The following is a 17213-nucleotide window of genomic DNA, read 5'->3' as shown; positions in this document are numbered from 1 at the left end:
CTTAGTTGTATGTTTTTGCTCATGGGCCTGGGGAGGTGTGCTCTTTTCTGTCCAATGAGGTCATTTCGGACCTGTTTTGGTCCAGGAGCACCCCCAGATGCAAAAGTTTTGCATAGTCCTTTAAAGATGGAATATTCCGAAAAGGATTGTCGTCAATCACTTAGTTAAGTGGAGCCGGCAGAGCAGATAGGAGGCCAGGCACAGGCACACTGACCTTGGAGGGGTCCATGATGACGGTGGGGACAAAGTTGAGGAAGATGTGGTTGCAGTCAGTGCGCACGTTGTTGTTGCTGAAGGCTACCTCCAGCTCATCCATGGCCTCCAGGAGAAGACGCTCACCCTCATTGTGCAGGTACTCAAAGGATGCTTCCTGGAAGAGAGAGAGAGAGAGAGAGAGGTGCAAGAGTTATGTGACAAAATTATTAGTCTTAGCAAGACAGAAACCTTTTATCTCAAATATAAGGGTGCAAAATCAATACATGTATTTTTAAAGGGATACTTTGGGATTTTGGCGATGAAGCCCTTTCTACATTCCCAGAGTCAGATTAATTTGTGGATACAAATTTTATGTCTATTTTTATGTCTTTGTGTCCAGTATGAAGGAAGTTGGAGGTAGTTTTATGAGCCAATGCTAACTAGCATTAGCGCAATGACTGGAAATCTATAGGTATCTAGTACAGTAGATACCCATAGACTTCCAGTCATTGCGTTAACGCTAGTTAGCATTGGCTTGCGAAACTAACTAACTTCCTTCATACTGGCCACATAGATATAAAAATGGTATCCACGAGTTCCTCTGACTCTGGGGGAGTAGATAAAGGGCCTCATGGCCAAAATCCCTAAGTATCCCTTTAACTTAATGTGGCGTTGACTCCACCCCCCCCCCCAGTACCTTTGTGATGAGGTCAGAGTGGCGGATGATGGCTCGGATGAAGAAGCGGTAGTCGGTGACCTCGGCACCCTCCTGCACGCGGGCAGCGCCCAGGTACAGGTGCATCTTGTGGTTGGCACAGGGCACGGCTGTCAGGTCAAAGTTACGCATGCGGTTCAGCTCCAGCTGGAAGGCCAGAGCAGGCTCCAGGTTCCTGTAGATACGGTCCTCCTGGAACTGGGGGAGAGAGGGAGGGGGGAGTGTTTTACTAGTTTACTAGTGTTTTAAGGTTGTTCATGTATAACAAATGTCCTGTTATTGTGAAAATTATTTTGTGTAAATATGTTGTTGTTTTTTACCCCGTCTCTGGCTCTGAAAGTGAAGAACTTGGGAAATTCCCTCTGGTAAAAATCAGAGAGAAAAATTAGATTAATCTTGGTTGTATTCATTAGGGCACCAAACAGAAGAAAAGGGTCGGAAACAGGGAGAGACTATTATTGTCCAATAAGAAAGGATTGTTTTAATTTTCCATTGCAAAAATCTTTGAATATGACCCTACTTTTATTAGCCATAGTTTAATAGTAAGTTAATGTTAAGTTAATAGTACATCAATCATAAATTATAGAAAATATGTTGTAACCTTTATTTTAGCAGGCAGTCCCATTGTTACCAGCATGCACACAACTTACAAAATACAGTTGTGGGGAAATCTGTAGATTGTAAGAAACTAAAAGGTGATTTACCTAACTCTGAGGAGACCGAAGTGATTACCAGAGTTAGCCATACCTGAGACCGGGTGTGGTAACTCGTACGTCTGAAGGTTATTAATGATGTTAGGTACGGCGAGAGTTTTTGTAAAATATAAATAAAAAGAGAGCAATAACTCAACCTACATGACTTTGGAACAGTAAAGAATGCAGTGTACAGAACATGTCACCTTGTAATAAAACGAAGAGCGCTATGTCTAACGGCATCTAACGGCATTACAAACTTTTACGGCAGTGGGCTAAATCAGAGTCACGCAGAGTGTTTCTTGGTAGTCTTAAACTAATCTACTTTGAACCAAAAGTATACTCCTCACACACATGGTTATGGTCTTTAAAAAAAGAAGACACATGTACCATGTCAGACATAATGAGTTGAAATGTATTCAATTTTGAGTTTACATTTCAATATTACACTTTTCTGCAATTGTATAACTCATTTCATGCAATTCTACTAATTTTGCCATGGGGTGGAGAGAAAAATGTGCGGTTTTACAGAAAATGTCCTGCAATTCTCCACATTTTGCCATAGGGTGGAGGCAAATGTTTGCAGTTTTTAATATGATAACTGATGATCAATGGGCCCCAACCCGGTCTGTAATTGGACCATGCTTACTACAAGTTTAGATAGCTGGTCGCTAGATTAATTTACCAATCAAAAAATAATAATCTGGCATGGGCTAATTGAGTGACTGCTGATGCACAACCAAATTTCTAAATTGCAACTTGTGTATTCTATTATTCTAACTCTCAACAGTAAGTTGAGACCCCAACTGAGTTCCTAAAAAAGTAGTCTTAAAACAAAACAAAAAATGAATTGGTCCGCGGGCCTAGAAAGGGGGGCCACCAGTTGCCCATCCCTGATATAGATGATGTAGCCATAGTCTATGACCGGTAGGAACGTTGACTGAATGATCTGCTTTCTACTATTAAGTGAAAGGCAGGACCTATTTCTACAGAAGAAGCCAATGTTTTATCTCAGCTTCTTAACTAACTCATCAATATGCTTTTTAAAAGATAGCTTACTGTCCATCCAGATGCCCAGATATTTGTATGCAGGAACACCATCAATGGAGGCACCATCCAAGGTACATACAAAAATATTTTGACAAGCAATCCAAGTAGGGTCAGTCTGAACATCTCAACGTTGGTTTAGAGTTGATAGCTTAGACGGTGAAAGAGGACACAGGTCTAGAAGTTTGTATTTTTTTTCACCATTCTAGCCTATGGCCCTTTTTTTTTGCCATTAAAATGCATTGGTATTCATAGCAACGACTTTGTTTGAGCTGCTCAATGAGGAGACATGAGAGAGCTTTGGCTGACATTAGATAGCTACTTTTCGTCACTCTAAACTCCAACAATCAGCTGTAACTTTTGATTGGTAGCAGATAATTCTGTTCTGATTCCAGATTTGAATAGCAGGGAAGTAGACCAAGATGTCATACCCTCTAACCTTTTGTCTAACTTGTTGGGGAAGTGGTCAAAGGAGCTGATTTGTGTCAAAAGTTGCATTCACAGTGAATGGAATGTTGGAAGTCATGATGTCACAATGGAAGCCTTAGAATGTTGAAGAAATCCTATTAAAGTGGATGAAGTTCAATAAGTTTTAAAAGTATAATTAGTATCAAAAAAGTTGTATGCAATCACACTATTCAAGACCAGTCTGCTTGTTTTAAAGTTTGAATGGCGTTTCTAGCTTAAACGGTGTAAGAGGAGTAGCATTCTAAAGAATAACTAGAAGTCAGAAATAAGTGGTCCAATATTTATATATCCAAGCCACACGTATTAATAGTAAGAGATGACGGAGTACTACTCACAATTGTATTCAACAACAGCAAAGGGAATTTCTCAAATGTAGCCTCGTACGACCATCCTGATCTCGCAAGCTTACATTCTGTTTCGCTACATGGATTCCGTGCAACAGAATGTAAGCTTGCGAGATCAGGATGATCGTACGAGGCTATTTCAAATGGTCTTGTAGAAACATCTTACCCTCTGTGTGACTAAAAACGTGATCCTTCGGATGCCGTGCTCAAAGAGTAAAACTTTCTGTAATAAGAAATAATCATATCAAGTATAATCCTAGTGCAGAAATCATAGGACCCTGGGTTAATAATGAAGGGGTGAACCCCTTTAAGATTCCCCCTATGAGAGAAATCCATAATATTATTTGGGGGGATGAACAGCGCTGTTGACCTTAGACTGGGCGAAGGTAGCGAATGCAGTGACCAAGGCATCGTCATTCTCCGTGTCCGCCGACTTGATGGACACATTGATGATATGGATGGGGTTCTCCCTCATGTTCTGCAGGAGTGTAGGGGAAATAATCAATCACAGCTTAGTGAGAAATCTCAGCCTTCTCCTCATTTACCAAATGATTCTCTTAAAGATACTCTGTGTACAATTCATTAACATAGATGATAACAATATAATATAAATGTATTCTATTATAACCACACAAATCATTAGTATTAGGCAAACAGTATATATTTTCTGTCTAATGAGGTCATTTCTGGACAATATTTCGGTCCATTTAGGGGACCCCTTGTGGGCGGCTTGCAGACACCACCAGAGTCAAAAGGTCTGTAAAGCCTGTGTAACACGATCCCATCACATGGTCACCTTGCAGTTGTCCTCCTCGTAGAGGCTGGGGCAGGCCTCGGAGAACAGCGTGCTCTCCTGGTGCGGGTCAGCAAAGCTGGAGATGACCTCGTCAAAGTTCCTGCACACACACCCAGTGGATGGACACACATGTCAGGTCAGGACAAGGCTTATTATTACCCTATATTACCCAGCCTACATATTTCTACCATGCAAACCTGACATCCAAGAGTTGTTCTCTGTGGGTTTTTTTACCTTTTGAAGTCTTTAAAACACTGGAAGGCCACCATGGCCCCCATGCGCTGACAGGGGGGAGAGAGTGCCCCTTCTAGGAAGAGTTCGCTACCCTGCCGCCTCATCTCAAACTGCCCTGCGCTGTTCACCGGCATTGCCACCCTGAGGGGAGGGAGGACATACTGGTGACCCCTGGGTAGGTTTGGGTTGGGCACAGGGAGCAATGTTCAATTAAGGTTGGGGGTTTGCTTTGCTTCAGCACTAGCCATGGTGAACAACCATCGACACAAATTAGTGTAGGCGCTGGTGAGGAACTGACAGCAAGTTTACATCACGATGCCAACAGCATACTGTACCTGTTTTCTTTCCACAAAGCATAACAGACAGCAATGTCTTTGTTCACTAGACACTTTTTTTGTTTGATAATACATTTGATAATATGAACTGATTGACTGATTGTGTTTGATTTAACAGTATCAACTGATTATGTTCGATTGAAAGTGGTGGGGCAGATTACTACAGTGGCCTATGAGGGTCAAATCAGCCACTGGTAGAATACTGAATCCCCTTTTTGTCACAAAGGAATCACACTGTCAGGCTAAGGTTTTAAAAAGGCATATTGCATACAGTAGGTCAGACAAACTAAATGTGCCTCCCAAAAGCTACTAATCTCTATGAAAGTTGAGAAAGACAAACAATAAAAAATTTTTTTTAGGAAGGACGTGTTAGAAAGTCCTTCGGCAAAGGTTTACAGTTTCAAAAAGAGAGGGGGAAAAGCATGCATTGCTAGGAGACATACACAGACAGAGCCAGACACCGTGTGTCAGGATGCCTGGAAGGAGGAGCTGTACTTTACCTGTTCAGAGTAGGGCTGCTCCCTCTGAAATCAGATATTTGGCAGGTGAATGTTAGCAGTGGATGATCCACCTTAAAGCTCTTCCTTTACCTCTATGCAATTTTATTAGTTTCAAAGCACTTTATGACATACACTAGCTTTGCACACATGAATAATAACCATGAAAAATAATTCTAAAGTTTAAAAGTTAAAAGCAGCTTATGGGTAATTGTATTTCTGTGTGTGATTAAGATCTATTGTGATCTATCAGGTTGCAATCACGAAACCTGACTTATAACAAAACAGAAGAGCAGAGGGAAAAGTCAAGCCTCTGCAATCAGGCCCGACTTTCAGTCAAATATAATTTTAGCCACTTCGAAAATCTATTTTCAAAAACAATCTGTAAGAAAAACATTTTTTAAACAATAACAATAATTTAAGTCCTTTTCCTGGTTTGTGGAATCTAAGTGTTGGAAACTTGAGAGCAATCTGATATAACAGTTAATCCCAATAGTGTACCTCTGTCTGACTATTTGCCCCAAAGTGGCGGTGGGAAAACGACTAAATTGAGGGTTTGTTCCAAAGAGGAGAGGGTTGGGGGGGTGAGGAAGGACAGAGATGGGTCTCCTGCACTGCCAAAATGGAAGGAGCAAACAGACTGTACCATGACCAGGGGTTACAGGCTTTATTAGTGCTCTCAGTATAGGGACTGAACAACATGTTCTCAGAGATGCTGAGCAGGTAGAGTAGAGTGGATTATGTGTCGGTTCGGGCGGAGTGAATCACTCAGGTGAATCACTCTCTTGTTGTTGGGGAGAAATGGGAAACAGGAGCAAGTCAATGAGAACCAGAGGAATACTGGACTACAGAAAAATAGTGTAAAGACGTACTGAAAAAACATCTCGATTGGCTCATTCACTAACAAAGGTACCCCCTAACAAAGATACCCACTAACTAAGATACAATAGATTTCCATTCACATTGCTTAGCATAATTAAAGCCTTATGTGGTGAATAGTGAATTAACTATAAACAACTTTTCTTTCGACACATGGGAGAGTTGTAACTTTGGGTTGTAAACTAACTGTCTTTTCACGGTCTGTTTTCGAATCCCCCAGTTTATGCCAAATTGCACCCACCCTGTTCCTTCTATCTCAACTCACAGGCTTCTTACTGTTCACTTTTTGGCACAAGGAGATAGCTGGCAGCTATGGAACACTTGTACCTGGCAGCTATGGAACACTTGTACCTGGCAGCTATGGAACACTTGTACCTGGCAGCTATGGAAGCCATGTATTGTATGTGGCAACGATCAAAATGATCTGAACTCCATAGTGTGTTTGGTGTAGAGCTGCTTTGTGACGTTGGTAGAGAACTGTTGTCTGCGGTGGCTGGGTACCTGTTGGGGTGGGATGACGGCAACATGAACTGGAAGTCTACAGCACACGTCCCGTCCTGCAACTGGTGATGCTGGAGGCTGTTCAGCTCGTAAGCAATGTAGGCCCTGCGCACGTACACCTATTGGGAGGGGACAGCGGGAAGTGAACATAAAAGGGAGAATTTTAGTGAAATGATCTACATCAGGATGAAGCCAAATCTGGTTTATATGCTGTTCACTATGTTCACCTCCAAGGCAGCCATGCACACCACCCGGTTAGAGTGGTAGAAGAAATTGGGCAAGACATCGAAGATGGAGGTCTCAGACAGGATGAGTTTCTGCCGAGGGGAAAAGCAATATTATCCTTTAGGTCTTCGGTAAGTATAAAATGTTTTTGCTGTTTTGGATAAATCGCGGGAAAGATTATGCTCACCTTCAGATTCTCTGGGCAGAACTGGTGCCCATACCTGTCAATTGCAGACAGAAAGATGGACTCCACCTGGTTTTGCCTCAGTTCATAAGAGGGCAGATGGGATGCTATCAAAACCTGCAAAATACACACTTGTCCATCAATATCTATTGTTTTGTAGCTACTAAACTGCCTATATAAGTGAATAACATCTATCATCTTATCTGACTGAAGTCTTAGAATGTTGAATAACGGTACATTCCATTGTGGGGAAAACGTCATTCAGTACAAACAGTTGCGAAATGTACCTGTCTGGCACGCAGGGCCACCTTGGAGTTCTCCATCTTGTTGAGCTGTGTGAGCTCGTTCAGGATGGCCATTAGCTCGTCTGTTACGGTGGGGTCCCGCCCAAACAGCTGATCCTAAACATCACCAGGGACACACAACCCACTCCCTATTAGCATTGGAGAGATGTAAACATGGCCCCAATACAACAAACTGCAGATGAAGGAAAACTGCATTGCGGGTTCACTGAAAAAACGTATTATAACATTGTAGAATAATAGGGAAGACATCAAAACTATGAAATAACACATATGGAATCATGTAGTAACCAAAAAAGTGTTAAACAAATTAAAATATATTTTATATTTGAGATTCTTCAAATAGCCACCCTTTGCCTTGATGACAGCTTTGCACACGATTGGCAGTCTCTCAACCAGCTTCATGAGGTAGTCACCTGGAATGCATTTCAATTAACAGTTGTGCCTTCTTAAAAGTTCATTTGTGGAATTACTTTCCTTCTTAATGCGTTTGAGCCAATCAGTTGTGTTGTGATAAGATGGGGGGTATACAGAAGATAGCCCATATTACGGCAAGTAAAGCTCAAATAAGCAAAGAGAAACAACAGTCCATCATTACTTTAAGACATGAAGGTCAGTCAATACGGAAAATGTCAAGCACTTTGAAAGTTTCTTCAAGTGCAGTCGCAAAAACTGTCACAGTTCCCTCAGCCAGAACCCAAAAGCAGACCAGGACAAGGAGAGTTGAACGAAGGTGAGGGTTTATTAGATACGACAAAAGGTGCAGTATAATCCAGGGACAGAGCGGGCGGCGTGGTTGAGTAGTTGGGGGTGCAGTACTGGGTCCAGTGATGGCTCGGCAGCCGCCGACCATCAGGCAGAGGTGGGGTGAAGATTCCGGACGTGTGACTGCAGGTGGAACAAAAACGGAGGTAAGAACACAAAAACTCAACAAAGTACAAAATAACAAAACTCACGCTAGAACGCTCTACTGATACACAGAACACCTACTGTTCATGGCTAACGATCCGGCAGGAACTGGATGTTGGGCCAGAGCCTAAGAAAGGTGCTGATTAGGCCCAGGTGTGCAGATTGCTAATGGGAAGCAGGTGCGGAAACCAGAGCGCTCCCCGGAGCGTTCCCGAACCCTCGGGAAACTGGAGATTACGACCAGGACCCGACTCAGACAGCCGGGATCGTTACAGTACCCCCCCTCCGACGAACGCCACCGGGCGGACTCCCGGAGCGCCAGGATGGAGGCGGTAAAAGTCCCTGATGAGATCCGCATCTAGGACCTGTCGCCGCGGAATCCAACTCCTCTCTTCAGGACCATACCCCTCCCAGTCCACGAGATACTGGAAACCCCGGCCCCGCCGTCTGGAATCCATAATGCGACGCACCGTGTCAGGCAGGACCACCTCCGATCATCCGAGGAGGAGGAGGAGGAGGCGGAGGAGGCAACAGAGGACTGAGGAAGACAGGTTTGAGGCAGGAGACATGAAAGGTGGGATGGACTCTGAGCGTCCTCGGTAGTTTGAGTCGCACTGCCACTGGATTGATCACCTTCTCCACCACAAACGGACCAATAAACTTCGGTAACAACTTCCTAGACTCAGTCCGTAACGGAAGATCCCGTGTGGCCAACCAAACCCTATCTCCGATGGTATAGGTGGGAGCGGGGATCCGGCGACGATTCGCCTGGAGCTGATACCGGTCCGAACCTCTAAGGAGTGCCTTTCTGGCCCGATGCCAGGTCCGGTGGCAACGCCGAATATGGGCCTGAACAGAAGGCACTGAGAGCTCCTTCTCCTGAGAAGGGAACAGGGGAGGTTGGTAGCCATACAGGCACTGGAAGGGGAGACATCCCAGTGGCAGATGTAGGGGAGAGTATTGTGGGCATACTCAACCCAAGGCAACTGAGAGGCCCAGGAGGTGGGGTTGGAAGAGACCAGACAGCGTAGCGTGGATTCCATCTTCTGGTTGGCTCTCTCCGCCTGACCATTGGATTGGGGGTGAAAACCAGATGTGAGACTGACTGTAGCTCCAATGGCCAAACAGAAGGACTTCCAGACAGCAGAGGTAAACTGAGGGCCACGGTCGGAAACGATATCACTGGGCAAACCGTGGACCCTGAAAACCTCCCTAACCAGGATCTCGGACGTCTCCGAGGCAGAGGGAAGCTTGGCAATAGGCACAAAGTGGGCGAACTTGCTGAATCTGTCCACGATAGTCAGAACGACCGTGTTCCCCTCAGAAGCGGGCAACCCCGTGACGAAGTCCAGGGCCAGATGCGACCATGGACGCGGGGAATAGGAAGGGGGTGAAGTAGTCCAGAGCTGGGCCGATTGGTACTCTTATTCTGCGCACACACTGGACAGGCAGCAACAAAACCCCGAGTATCCTCGGCCATGGCAGGCCACCAAAAAGCGTCTGCGAAGAAACGCCATAGTCCGAGCCACGCCGGGGTGACAAGCCATCTTGCTGGCGTGGGACCATTTGAGGACAGCAGGACGAACCGACTCAGGCACAAACAACCGACCGGGTGGACCGTTACCGGGACCGGGCTGAGTCCGAAGGGCCGCCAGCACCTCCTCCTCAATCTTCCACATCACTGCTCCCACGACGCAGTTCCGGGGGAGAATAGTCTCGGTCTTGGACCCACTCTCCTCCGTCTTGGAGAACATCCGGGACAAGGCGTCCGCCTTGCCGTTCTTAGATCCAGGTCGGAACGTCAGGGCAAACTTGAATCGTCCGAAAAACAACGCCCACCTGGCCTGACGGGAGTTGAGACGTTTAGCCGATTGCACGTAAGCAAGATTCTTGTGGTCAGTCCAGACAATAAACGGTTGCTCCGCCCCCTCCAACCAGTGGCGCCACTCCTCCAAGGCAAGTTTCACCGCGAGAAGCTCCCGGTTACCCACATCGTAATTCCTCTCTGCAGGCGAAAGGCGGCGAGTAGTAGGCGCAGGGATGGAGTTTACTGTCCGTGGAGCATCGCTGCGACAGGATGGCGCCAACTCCCACATCAGACGCGTCCACTTCAACGACGAACTGACGGGCCGTGTCCGGTTGAGAGAGAATCGGTGCGTTGGTGAATCGCCTCTTCAAATCCAGAAACGCTCGATCCGCCTCCGGATTCCACTTGAAGGTCCTGATACTGGAAGTCAAGGCAGTTAACGGAGCGGCCACACGGCTGTAATCCCGGATGAATCTGCGGTAGAAATTCGCAAACCCCAAAAATCTCTGGAGTTGCAATCTCGTAACGGGCTGGACCCATTCCAGAACCGCTTTAACCTTCTCCTGATCCATCCTAATCTCACCCCTGGAGATGATGTACCCGAGAAAGGATGTAGTGTGGGCGTGAAACTCGCACTTCTCGGCCTTCACGAACAGGCGATTCTCCAACAATCGCTGCAGAACCTGCCGGACATGCTGGACGTGGTCGGAAGGTTCCTTCGAGAAGATCAGAATGTCATCCAGGTAAACAAACACGAAGAGACCGATCATATCTCTCAGGACGTCGTTCACCATACTCTGGAATACCGCTGGAGCATTGGTCAGTCCAAACGGCATCACCTGATACTCGAAGTGACCCATCGGTGTATTGAAACCCGTCAACCACTCGTCCCCCTCTCTGATCCGGACCAGGTGATACGCATTGCGTAGGTCTAGCTTGGTGAACACCGTAGCACCCTGCAAGGAGTCGAAGGCAGAACTCATCAAGGGCAGGGGGATACTTGTTCTTGACCGTGATGTCATTCAACCCCCCGATAATCAATACACGGTCGAAGAGAGCCATCCTTCTTTCCCACAAAGAAGAATCCTGCCCCCAGGGGTGATGACGAGGGACGAACGAGACCAGCAGCTAGGGACTCCTTGATGTAGGTCTCCAACGCCTCACGTTCAGGTCGGGAGATACTGTATAACCTTCCCTTGGGGGTAGACAGCTCCAGGAACCAGGTTGATGGCACAATCATATGGTCGGTGGGGAGGAAGTGACAGAGCCTTCTGCTTACTGAAAACTTCCCCCAAATCGTGATATGTCTCGGGAACCAGGGACAAATCTGGGGGTTTAGCCTCAATCACCTGACTGGGAACCGAATGGGGGCAGGCAGTCTTGAGACAGTTAGCATGACAATCAAGGCTCCAACTCGTTACCTTGCCCGTCGCCCAATCGAACGTGGGATTGTGTTCCTTCAGCCAGGGGTATCCAAGGACCAGAGGAACATGGGAAGACGGCAGAATGAAAAATGAAATCATCTCCGAATGATTCCCCGACAACCGCATCTTAACCGGTTCAGTCCTCATCGTGATACGTGCCAGACTACTGCCGTTCAGAGTGGTCGCTTCAATGGCTTCCGGCAATTGCTCCTTGGAAAGCCCCAGCTGTTCCACCAACTCGGCATCAAGAAAGCTTCCATCGGCACCTGAATCGATAAAAGCGTTAAGCGCTAAGCTCTGATTCCTGTTCACAAGGGTAGCCGGGAAGCGGGGTCTGACAGAGGTACTGAGAGGTTGAAACTGGCTCGCTAAAAGTCCTCCCAACTTTAGCGAGCCGGGCAGTTTGACGACTGCCGGGAACAAGTGGAGATGTAATGTCCCGAGCGACCACAGTAGAGGCAGCAGTTGGTCTTACGTCTATGTTGACGCTCCTCCTTGGTTAACCCGTGCCGCCCCACTTGCATGGGTTCAGAATCGGGAGAGAGGTCCTCTCCACTAATCCTTAGTGGTGGAGAGTGATCGACGTGTTCTGGTCCACCACCCGATCCGACTGGGAACTGAGAAGCTGATCGATTGGACGGACCCCATTGCTTCTCCCTCCTTCGCTCTCGGACTCGATTATCCACCCGAATCGACAACGCTACCAAGCTGTCCAGGTCCCTAGGCTCCGGATAGGAGATCAACTCATCCTTGAGCTGCTCCGACAGGCCCTGGTAAAAGGCCGCTTGCAAAGACTCCTCGTTCCACCCACTCTCCACAGCCAACGTCTTGAACTCGATCACGAAGTCGGCCACGCTGCGAGTTCCTTGGTGAAGAGAAAACAGACGCCTAGCTGCGTCCCTCCCTCGGACGGAATGGTCGAAGAGCTTCCTCATCTCGGCCGTGAACCCCTGGTATGAAGCCATGCAGGGATCCTGTCGTTCCCAAACGGCTGAAGCCCACTCCAGCGCTCGACCACGCAGCAACTCAATCAAAAAGGCTATCCTAGCCTTGTCAGTGGCATAAGAGTAGGGCTGTAGATCGAACACTAATCCACACTGCATAAGGAAGGAACGGCATCTTCCCAGCTCCCCCTCATACTTATCCGGCGTCGGAACCTTGGGCTCACGGAGGGACACCACTTCAGAAGCGGCAGGCGAGATGGGTGAAACCGGTAGTGAGTCCTCCACCGGACACTGGCGTTGGTTCTGGACCTCCGTCAGGCCGGTAGAAAGGTTCCGAACTGACAACGCGATCTCCTGTAGTACCATGCTATGATGGCCCAACATCTTCTCCTGCTGGGTAATGGCATGGCGAACAGAGTCCAGGTCCGCTGGGTTCATATTTGGCCGGATCGTTCTGTCACAGTTCCCTCAGCCAGAACCCAAAAGCAGACCAGGACAAGGAGAGTTGAACGAAGGTGAGGGTTTATTAGATACGACAAAAGGTGCAGTATAATCCAGGGACAGAGCGGGCGGCGTGGTTGAGTAGTTGGGGGTGCAGTACTGGGTCCAGTGATGGCTCGGCAGCCGCCGACCATCAGGCAGAGGTGGGGGTGAAGATTCCGGACGTGTGACTGCAGGTGGAACAAAAACGGAGGTAAGAACACAAAAACTCAACAAAGTACAAAATAACAAAACTCACGCTAGAACGCTCTACTGATACACAGAACACCTACTGTTCATGGCTAACGATCCGGCAGGAACTGGATGTTGGGCCAGAGCCTAAGAAAGGTGCTGATTAGGCCCAGGTGTGCAGATTGCTAATGGGAAGCAGGTGCGGAAACCAGAGCGCTCCCCGGAGCGTTCCCGAACCCTCGGGAAACTGGAGATTACGACCAGGACCCGACTCAGACAGCCGGGATCGTTACAAAAACCATTGAGCGCTATGATGAAACTGGCTCTCATGAGGACCGCCACAGGAATGGAAGACCCAGAGTTACCTCTGCTGCAGAGGATATGTTCATTAGAGATACCAGCCTCAGAAATTGCAGCCCAAATAGACACATCTCAACATCAACTGTTCAGAGGAGACTGTGTGAATCAGGCCTTCATGGTCAAATTGCTGCAAAGAAACCACTACTAAAGGACACCAATAATAAGAAGAGACTTGCTTGGGCCAAGAAACACGAGCAATGGACCTTAGACCGGTGGAGATTTGTCCTTTGGTCTGGAGTCCAAATTAGAGATTTTTGGTTCCAACCGCTGTGTCTTTGTGAGACACGGTGTGGGTGAATGGATGATCGCTGCATGTGTATTTCCCAACGTAAAGCACGGAGGAGGAGGTGTTATGGTGTGGGGGTGCTTTGCTGGTGACACTGTCTGTGATTTATTTAGAATTCAAGGCGCACTTAACCAGCATGGCTACCACAGCATTCTGCAGCGATACGCCATCCCATCTGGTTTGGGCTTAGTGGGACTATCATTTGTTTTTCAACAGGACAATGACCCAACACACCTCCAGGCTGTGTATGGGCTATTTTACCAAGAAGGAGAGTAATGGAGTGCTGCATCAGATGACCTGGCCTCCACAATCCCCCATCCTCAACCAAATTGAGATGGTTTGGGATGAGTCGGACCGCAGAGTGAAGGAAACGCAGCCAACAAGTACTCAGCATACAGTGAGGAAAAAATGTATTTAGTCAGCCACCAATTGTGCAAGTTCTCCCACTTAAAAAGATGAGAGAGGCCTGTAATTTTCATCATAGGTACACAAAATGAGGAAAAAAATCCAGAAAATCACATTGTAGGATTTTTAATGAATTTATTTGCAAATTATGGTGGAAATTAAGTATTTGGTCAATAACAAAAGTTTATCAATACTTTGTTATATACCCTTTGTTGGCAATGACACAGGTCAAACGTTTTCTGTAAGTCTTCACAAGGTTTTCACACACTGTTGCTGGTATTTTGGCCCATTCCTCCATGCAGATCTCCTCTAGAGCAGTGATGTTTTGGGGCTGTCGCTGGGCAACACGGACTTTCAACTCCCTCCAAAGATTTTCTATGGGGTTGAGATCTGGAGACTGGCTAGGCCACTCCAGGACCTTGAAATGCTTCTTACGAAGCCACTCCTTCGTTGCCCGGGCGGTGTGTTTGGGATCATTGTCATGCTGAAAGACCCAGCCACGTTTCATCTTCAATGCCCTTGCTGATGGAAGGAGGTTTTCACTCAAAATCTCACGATACATGGCCCCATTCATTCTTTCCTTTACACGGATCAGTCGTCCTGGTCCCTTTGCAGAAAAACTGCCCCAAAGCATGATGTTTCCACCCCCATGCTTCACAGTAGGTATGGTGTTCTTTGGATGCAACTCAGCATTCTTTGTCCTCCAAACACGACGAGTTGAGTTTTTACCAAAAAGTTATATTTTGGTTTCATCTGACCATATGACATTCTCCCAATCCTCTTCTGGATCATCCAAATGCACTCTAGCAAACTTCAGACGGGCCTGGACATGTACTGGCTTAAGCTGCAGGATTTGAGTCCCTGGCGGCGTAGTGTGTTACTGATGGTAGGCTTTGTTACTTTGGTCCCAGCTCTCTGCAGGTCATTCACTAGGTCCCCCCGTGTGGTTCTGGGATTTTTGCTCACCGTTCTTGTGATCATTTTGACCCCACGGGGTGAGATCTTGCGTGGAGCCCCAGATCGAGGGAGATTATCAGTGGTCTTGTATGTCTTCCATTTCCTAATAATTGCTCCCACAGTTGATTTCTTCAAACCAAGCTGCTTACCTATTGCAGATTCAGTCTTCCCAGCCTGGTGCAGGTCTACAATTTTGTTTCTGGTGTCCTTTGACAGCTCTTTGGTCTTGGCCACAGTGGAGTTTGGAGTGTGACTGTTTGAGGTTGTGGACAGGTGTCTTTTATACTGATAACAAGTTCAAACAGGTGCCATTAATACAGGTAACGAGTGGAGGACAGAGGAGCCTCTTAAAGAAGAAGTTACAGGTCTGTGAGAGCCAGAAATCTTGCTTGTTTGTAGGTGACCAAATACTTATTTTCCACCATAATTTGCAAATAAATTCATTAAAAATCCTACAATGTGATTTTCTGGATTTTTTTTCCTCAATTTGTCTGTCATAGTTTACGTGTACCTATGATGAAAATTACAGGCCTCTCTCATCTTTTTAAGTGGGAGAACTTGCACAATTGGTGGCTGACTAAATACTTTTTTCCCCACTGTATGTGGGAACTCCTTCAAGACTGTTGGAAAAGCATTCCAGGTGAAGCTGGTTGAGAGAATGCCAAGAGTGTGCAAAGCTGTCATCAAGGCAAAGGGTGGCTATTTGAAGAATCTCAAATTTGTTTAACACTTTTTTGGTTTCTACATGATTCCATATGTGTTATTTCATAGTTTTGATGTCTTCACTATTATTCTACAATGTAGAAAATAGTAAAAAAGAAAAGAAAAACCCTTGAATGAGTAGGTGTTCTAAAACTTTTGACCGGTAGTGTATGTTATGAATTTACAAAACGTACGATATGTAACGAATTTGCTAAATGTACAATATGTTACGAATTTGCAAAACGTACAATATGTTTAGATTTTTGCAAAACGTTCGTGTTATGAATTTTCTAAACTTACAATATGTTACGAATTTGCAAAACGAATTATATATTACGAATTCTAGCTAGGAGGCTAATGTTAGCTAGCTGGCTAACGTTAGCTAGGCTAGGGGTTTGGGTTAAGTTTAAGAGTTAGGTTAAAGGGTTAAGGTTAGGTATAGCTAAAATGGTTAAGGTTAGGATTAGGGGAAGGGTTAGCTAACATGCTAAGTAGTTCCAAAGTAGCTAAAAAGTTGTAAGTAGTTGAAAAGCTGCTAATTAGTTAAAATGCTAAAGTTGTCAGTGATGACATTCAAACTTGCAACCTTTGAGTTGCTAGACGTTTGCGTTATACGCCCACCCCTCCAGTTATACGCTCACCCCTCCACCCTGACCAACCACACTACTTTCGTTTTTGCCTTAAGTAACCATCTGTCGCCTCCTGAGTGGCGCAGCGGTCTAAGGCATTGCATCGCGACCGGGAAACCCATGAGGTGGCGCACAATTGGCCCAGCGTCGTCCAGGTTAGGGGAGGGTTTGGCCGGCCGGGATGTCCTTGTCCCATCGCGCTCTAGCGACTCCTTGTTGCGGGCCGGGCGCATGCACGCTGACTTCGGTCGCCAGTTATACTGTGTTTCCTCCGACACATTGGTGCGGCTGGCTTCCGGGCTAAGCGAGCAGTGTGTCAAGAAGCAGCGCGGCTTGGCAGAGTCGTGTTTCGGAGGACGCATGGCTCTTGACCTTCGGCTCTCCCGAGTCCGTACAGGAGTTGCAGCGATGGGACGAGACTGTAACTACCGATTGGATATCATGAAATTGGGGCTAAAAAAAAGGGGTAAAAAGCAAGAAAAATAGAATAAATAAATAAGTAACCATCTGTCTTATGTAACCATACCAAACGTAACATATCATACTACACTGAACAAAAATAAAAACGCAACATGTAAAGTGTTGGTCCCATGTTTCATGAGCTGAAATAAAAGATCCCAGAAATGTTCCATACAATACAAAAAGCTTATTTCTCTCAAATGTGGTACACAAATTTGTTTACATCCCTGTAAATGATAATTTCT

General features: G+C 46.3%; 1 protein-coding gene across 1 annotated transcript in view; it reads right to left on the bottom strand.

The window, feature by feature from the left end:
* The window catches only part of LOC121584521 (acetyl-CoA carboxylase 2), a 45267-nt gene that overhangs the window by 19805 nt on the left and 8249 nt on the right, over positions 1-17213 (bottom strand). Inside the window, exons 23-34 of the mRNA XM_041900441.2 lie at positions 7400-7513; positions 7116-7229; positions 6931-7020; positions 6704-6822; positions 5327-5350; positions 4492-4632; positions 4258-4357; positions 3832-3939; positions 3628-3684; positions 1231-1272; positions 893-1108; positions 215-370 (exon numbers count right to left, since the gene is read on the bottom strand). Of these exons, the coding sequence (XP_041756375.1) occupies positions 215-370; positions 893-1108; positions 1231-1272; positions 3628-3684; positions 3832-3939; positions 4258-4357; positions 4492-4632; positions 5327-5350; positions 6704-6822; positions 6931-7020; positions 7116-7229; positions 7400-7513 (1281 nt within the window). The remainder of the gene's footprint in view (positions 1-214; positions 371-892; positions 1109-1230; positions 1273-3627; positions 3685-3831; positions 3940-4257; positions 4358-4491; positions 4633-5326; positions 5351-6703; positions 6823-6930; positions 7021-7115; positions 7230-7399; positions 7514-17213) is intronic.

The sequence above is a fragment of the Coregonus clupeaformis genome, chromosome 16 (genome assembly GCF_020615455.1).
Source record: "Coregonus clupeaformis isolate EN_2021a chromosome 16, ASM2061545v1, whole genome shotgun sequence".
Lineage (NCBI taxonomy): Eukaryota > Metazoa > Chordata > Actinopteri > Salmoniformes > Salmonidae > Coregonus > Coregonus clupeaformis.
Note: the sequence above shows the minus strand (reverse complement) of the source record. Positions and strands in the feature narration are given on the sequence as shown.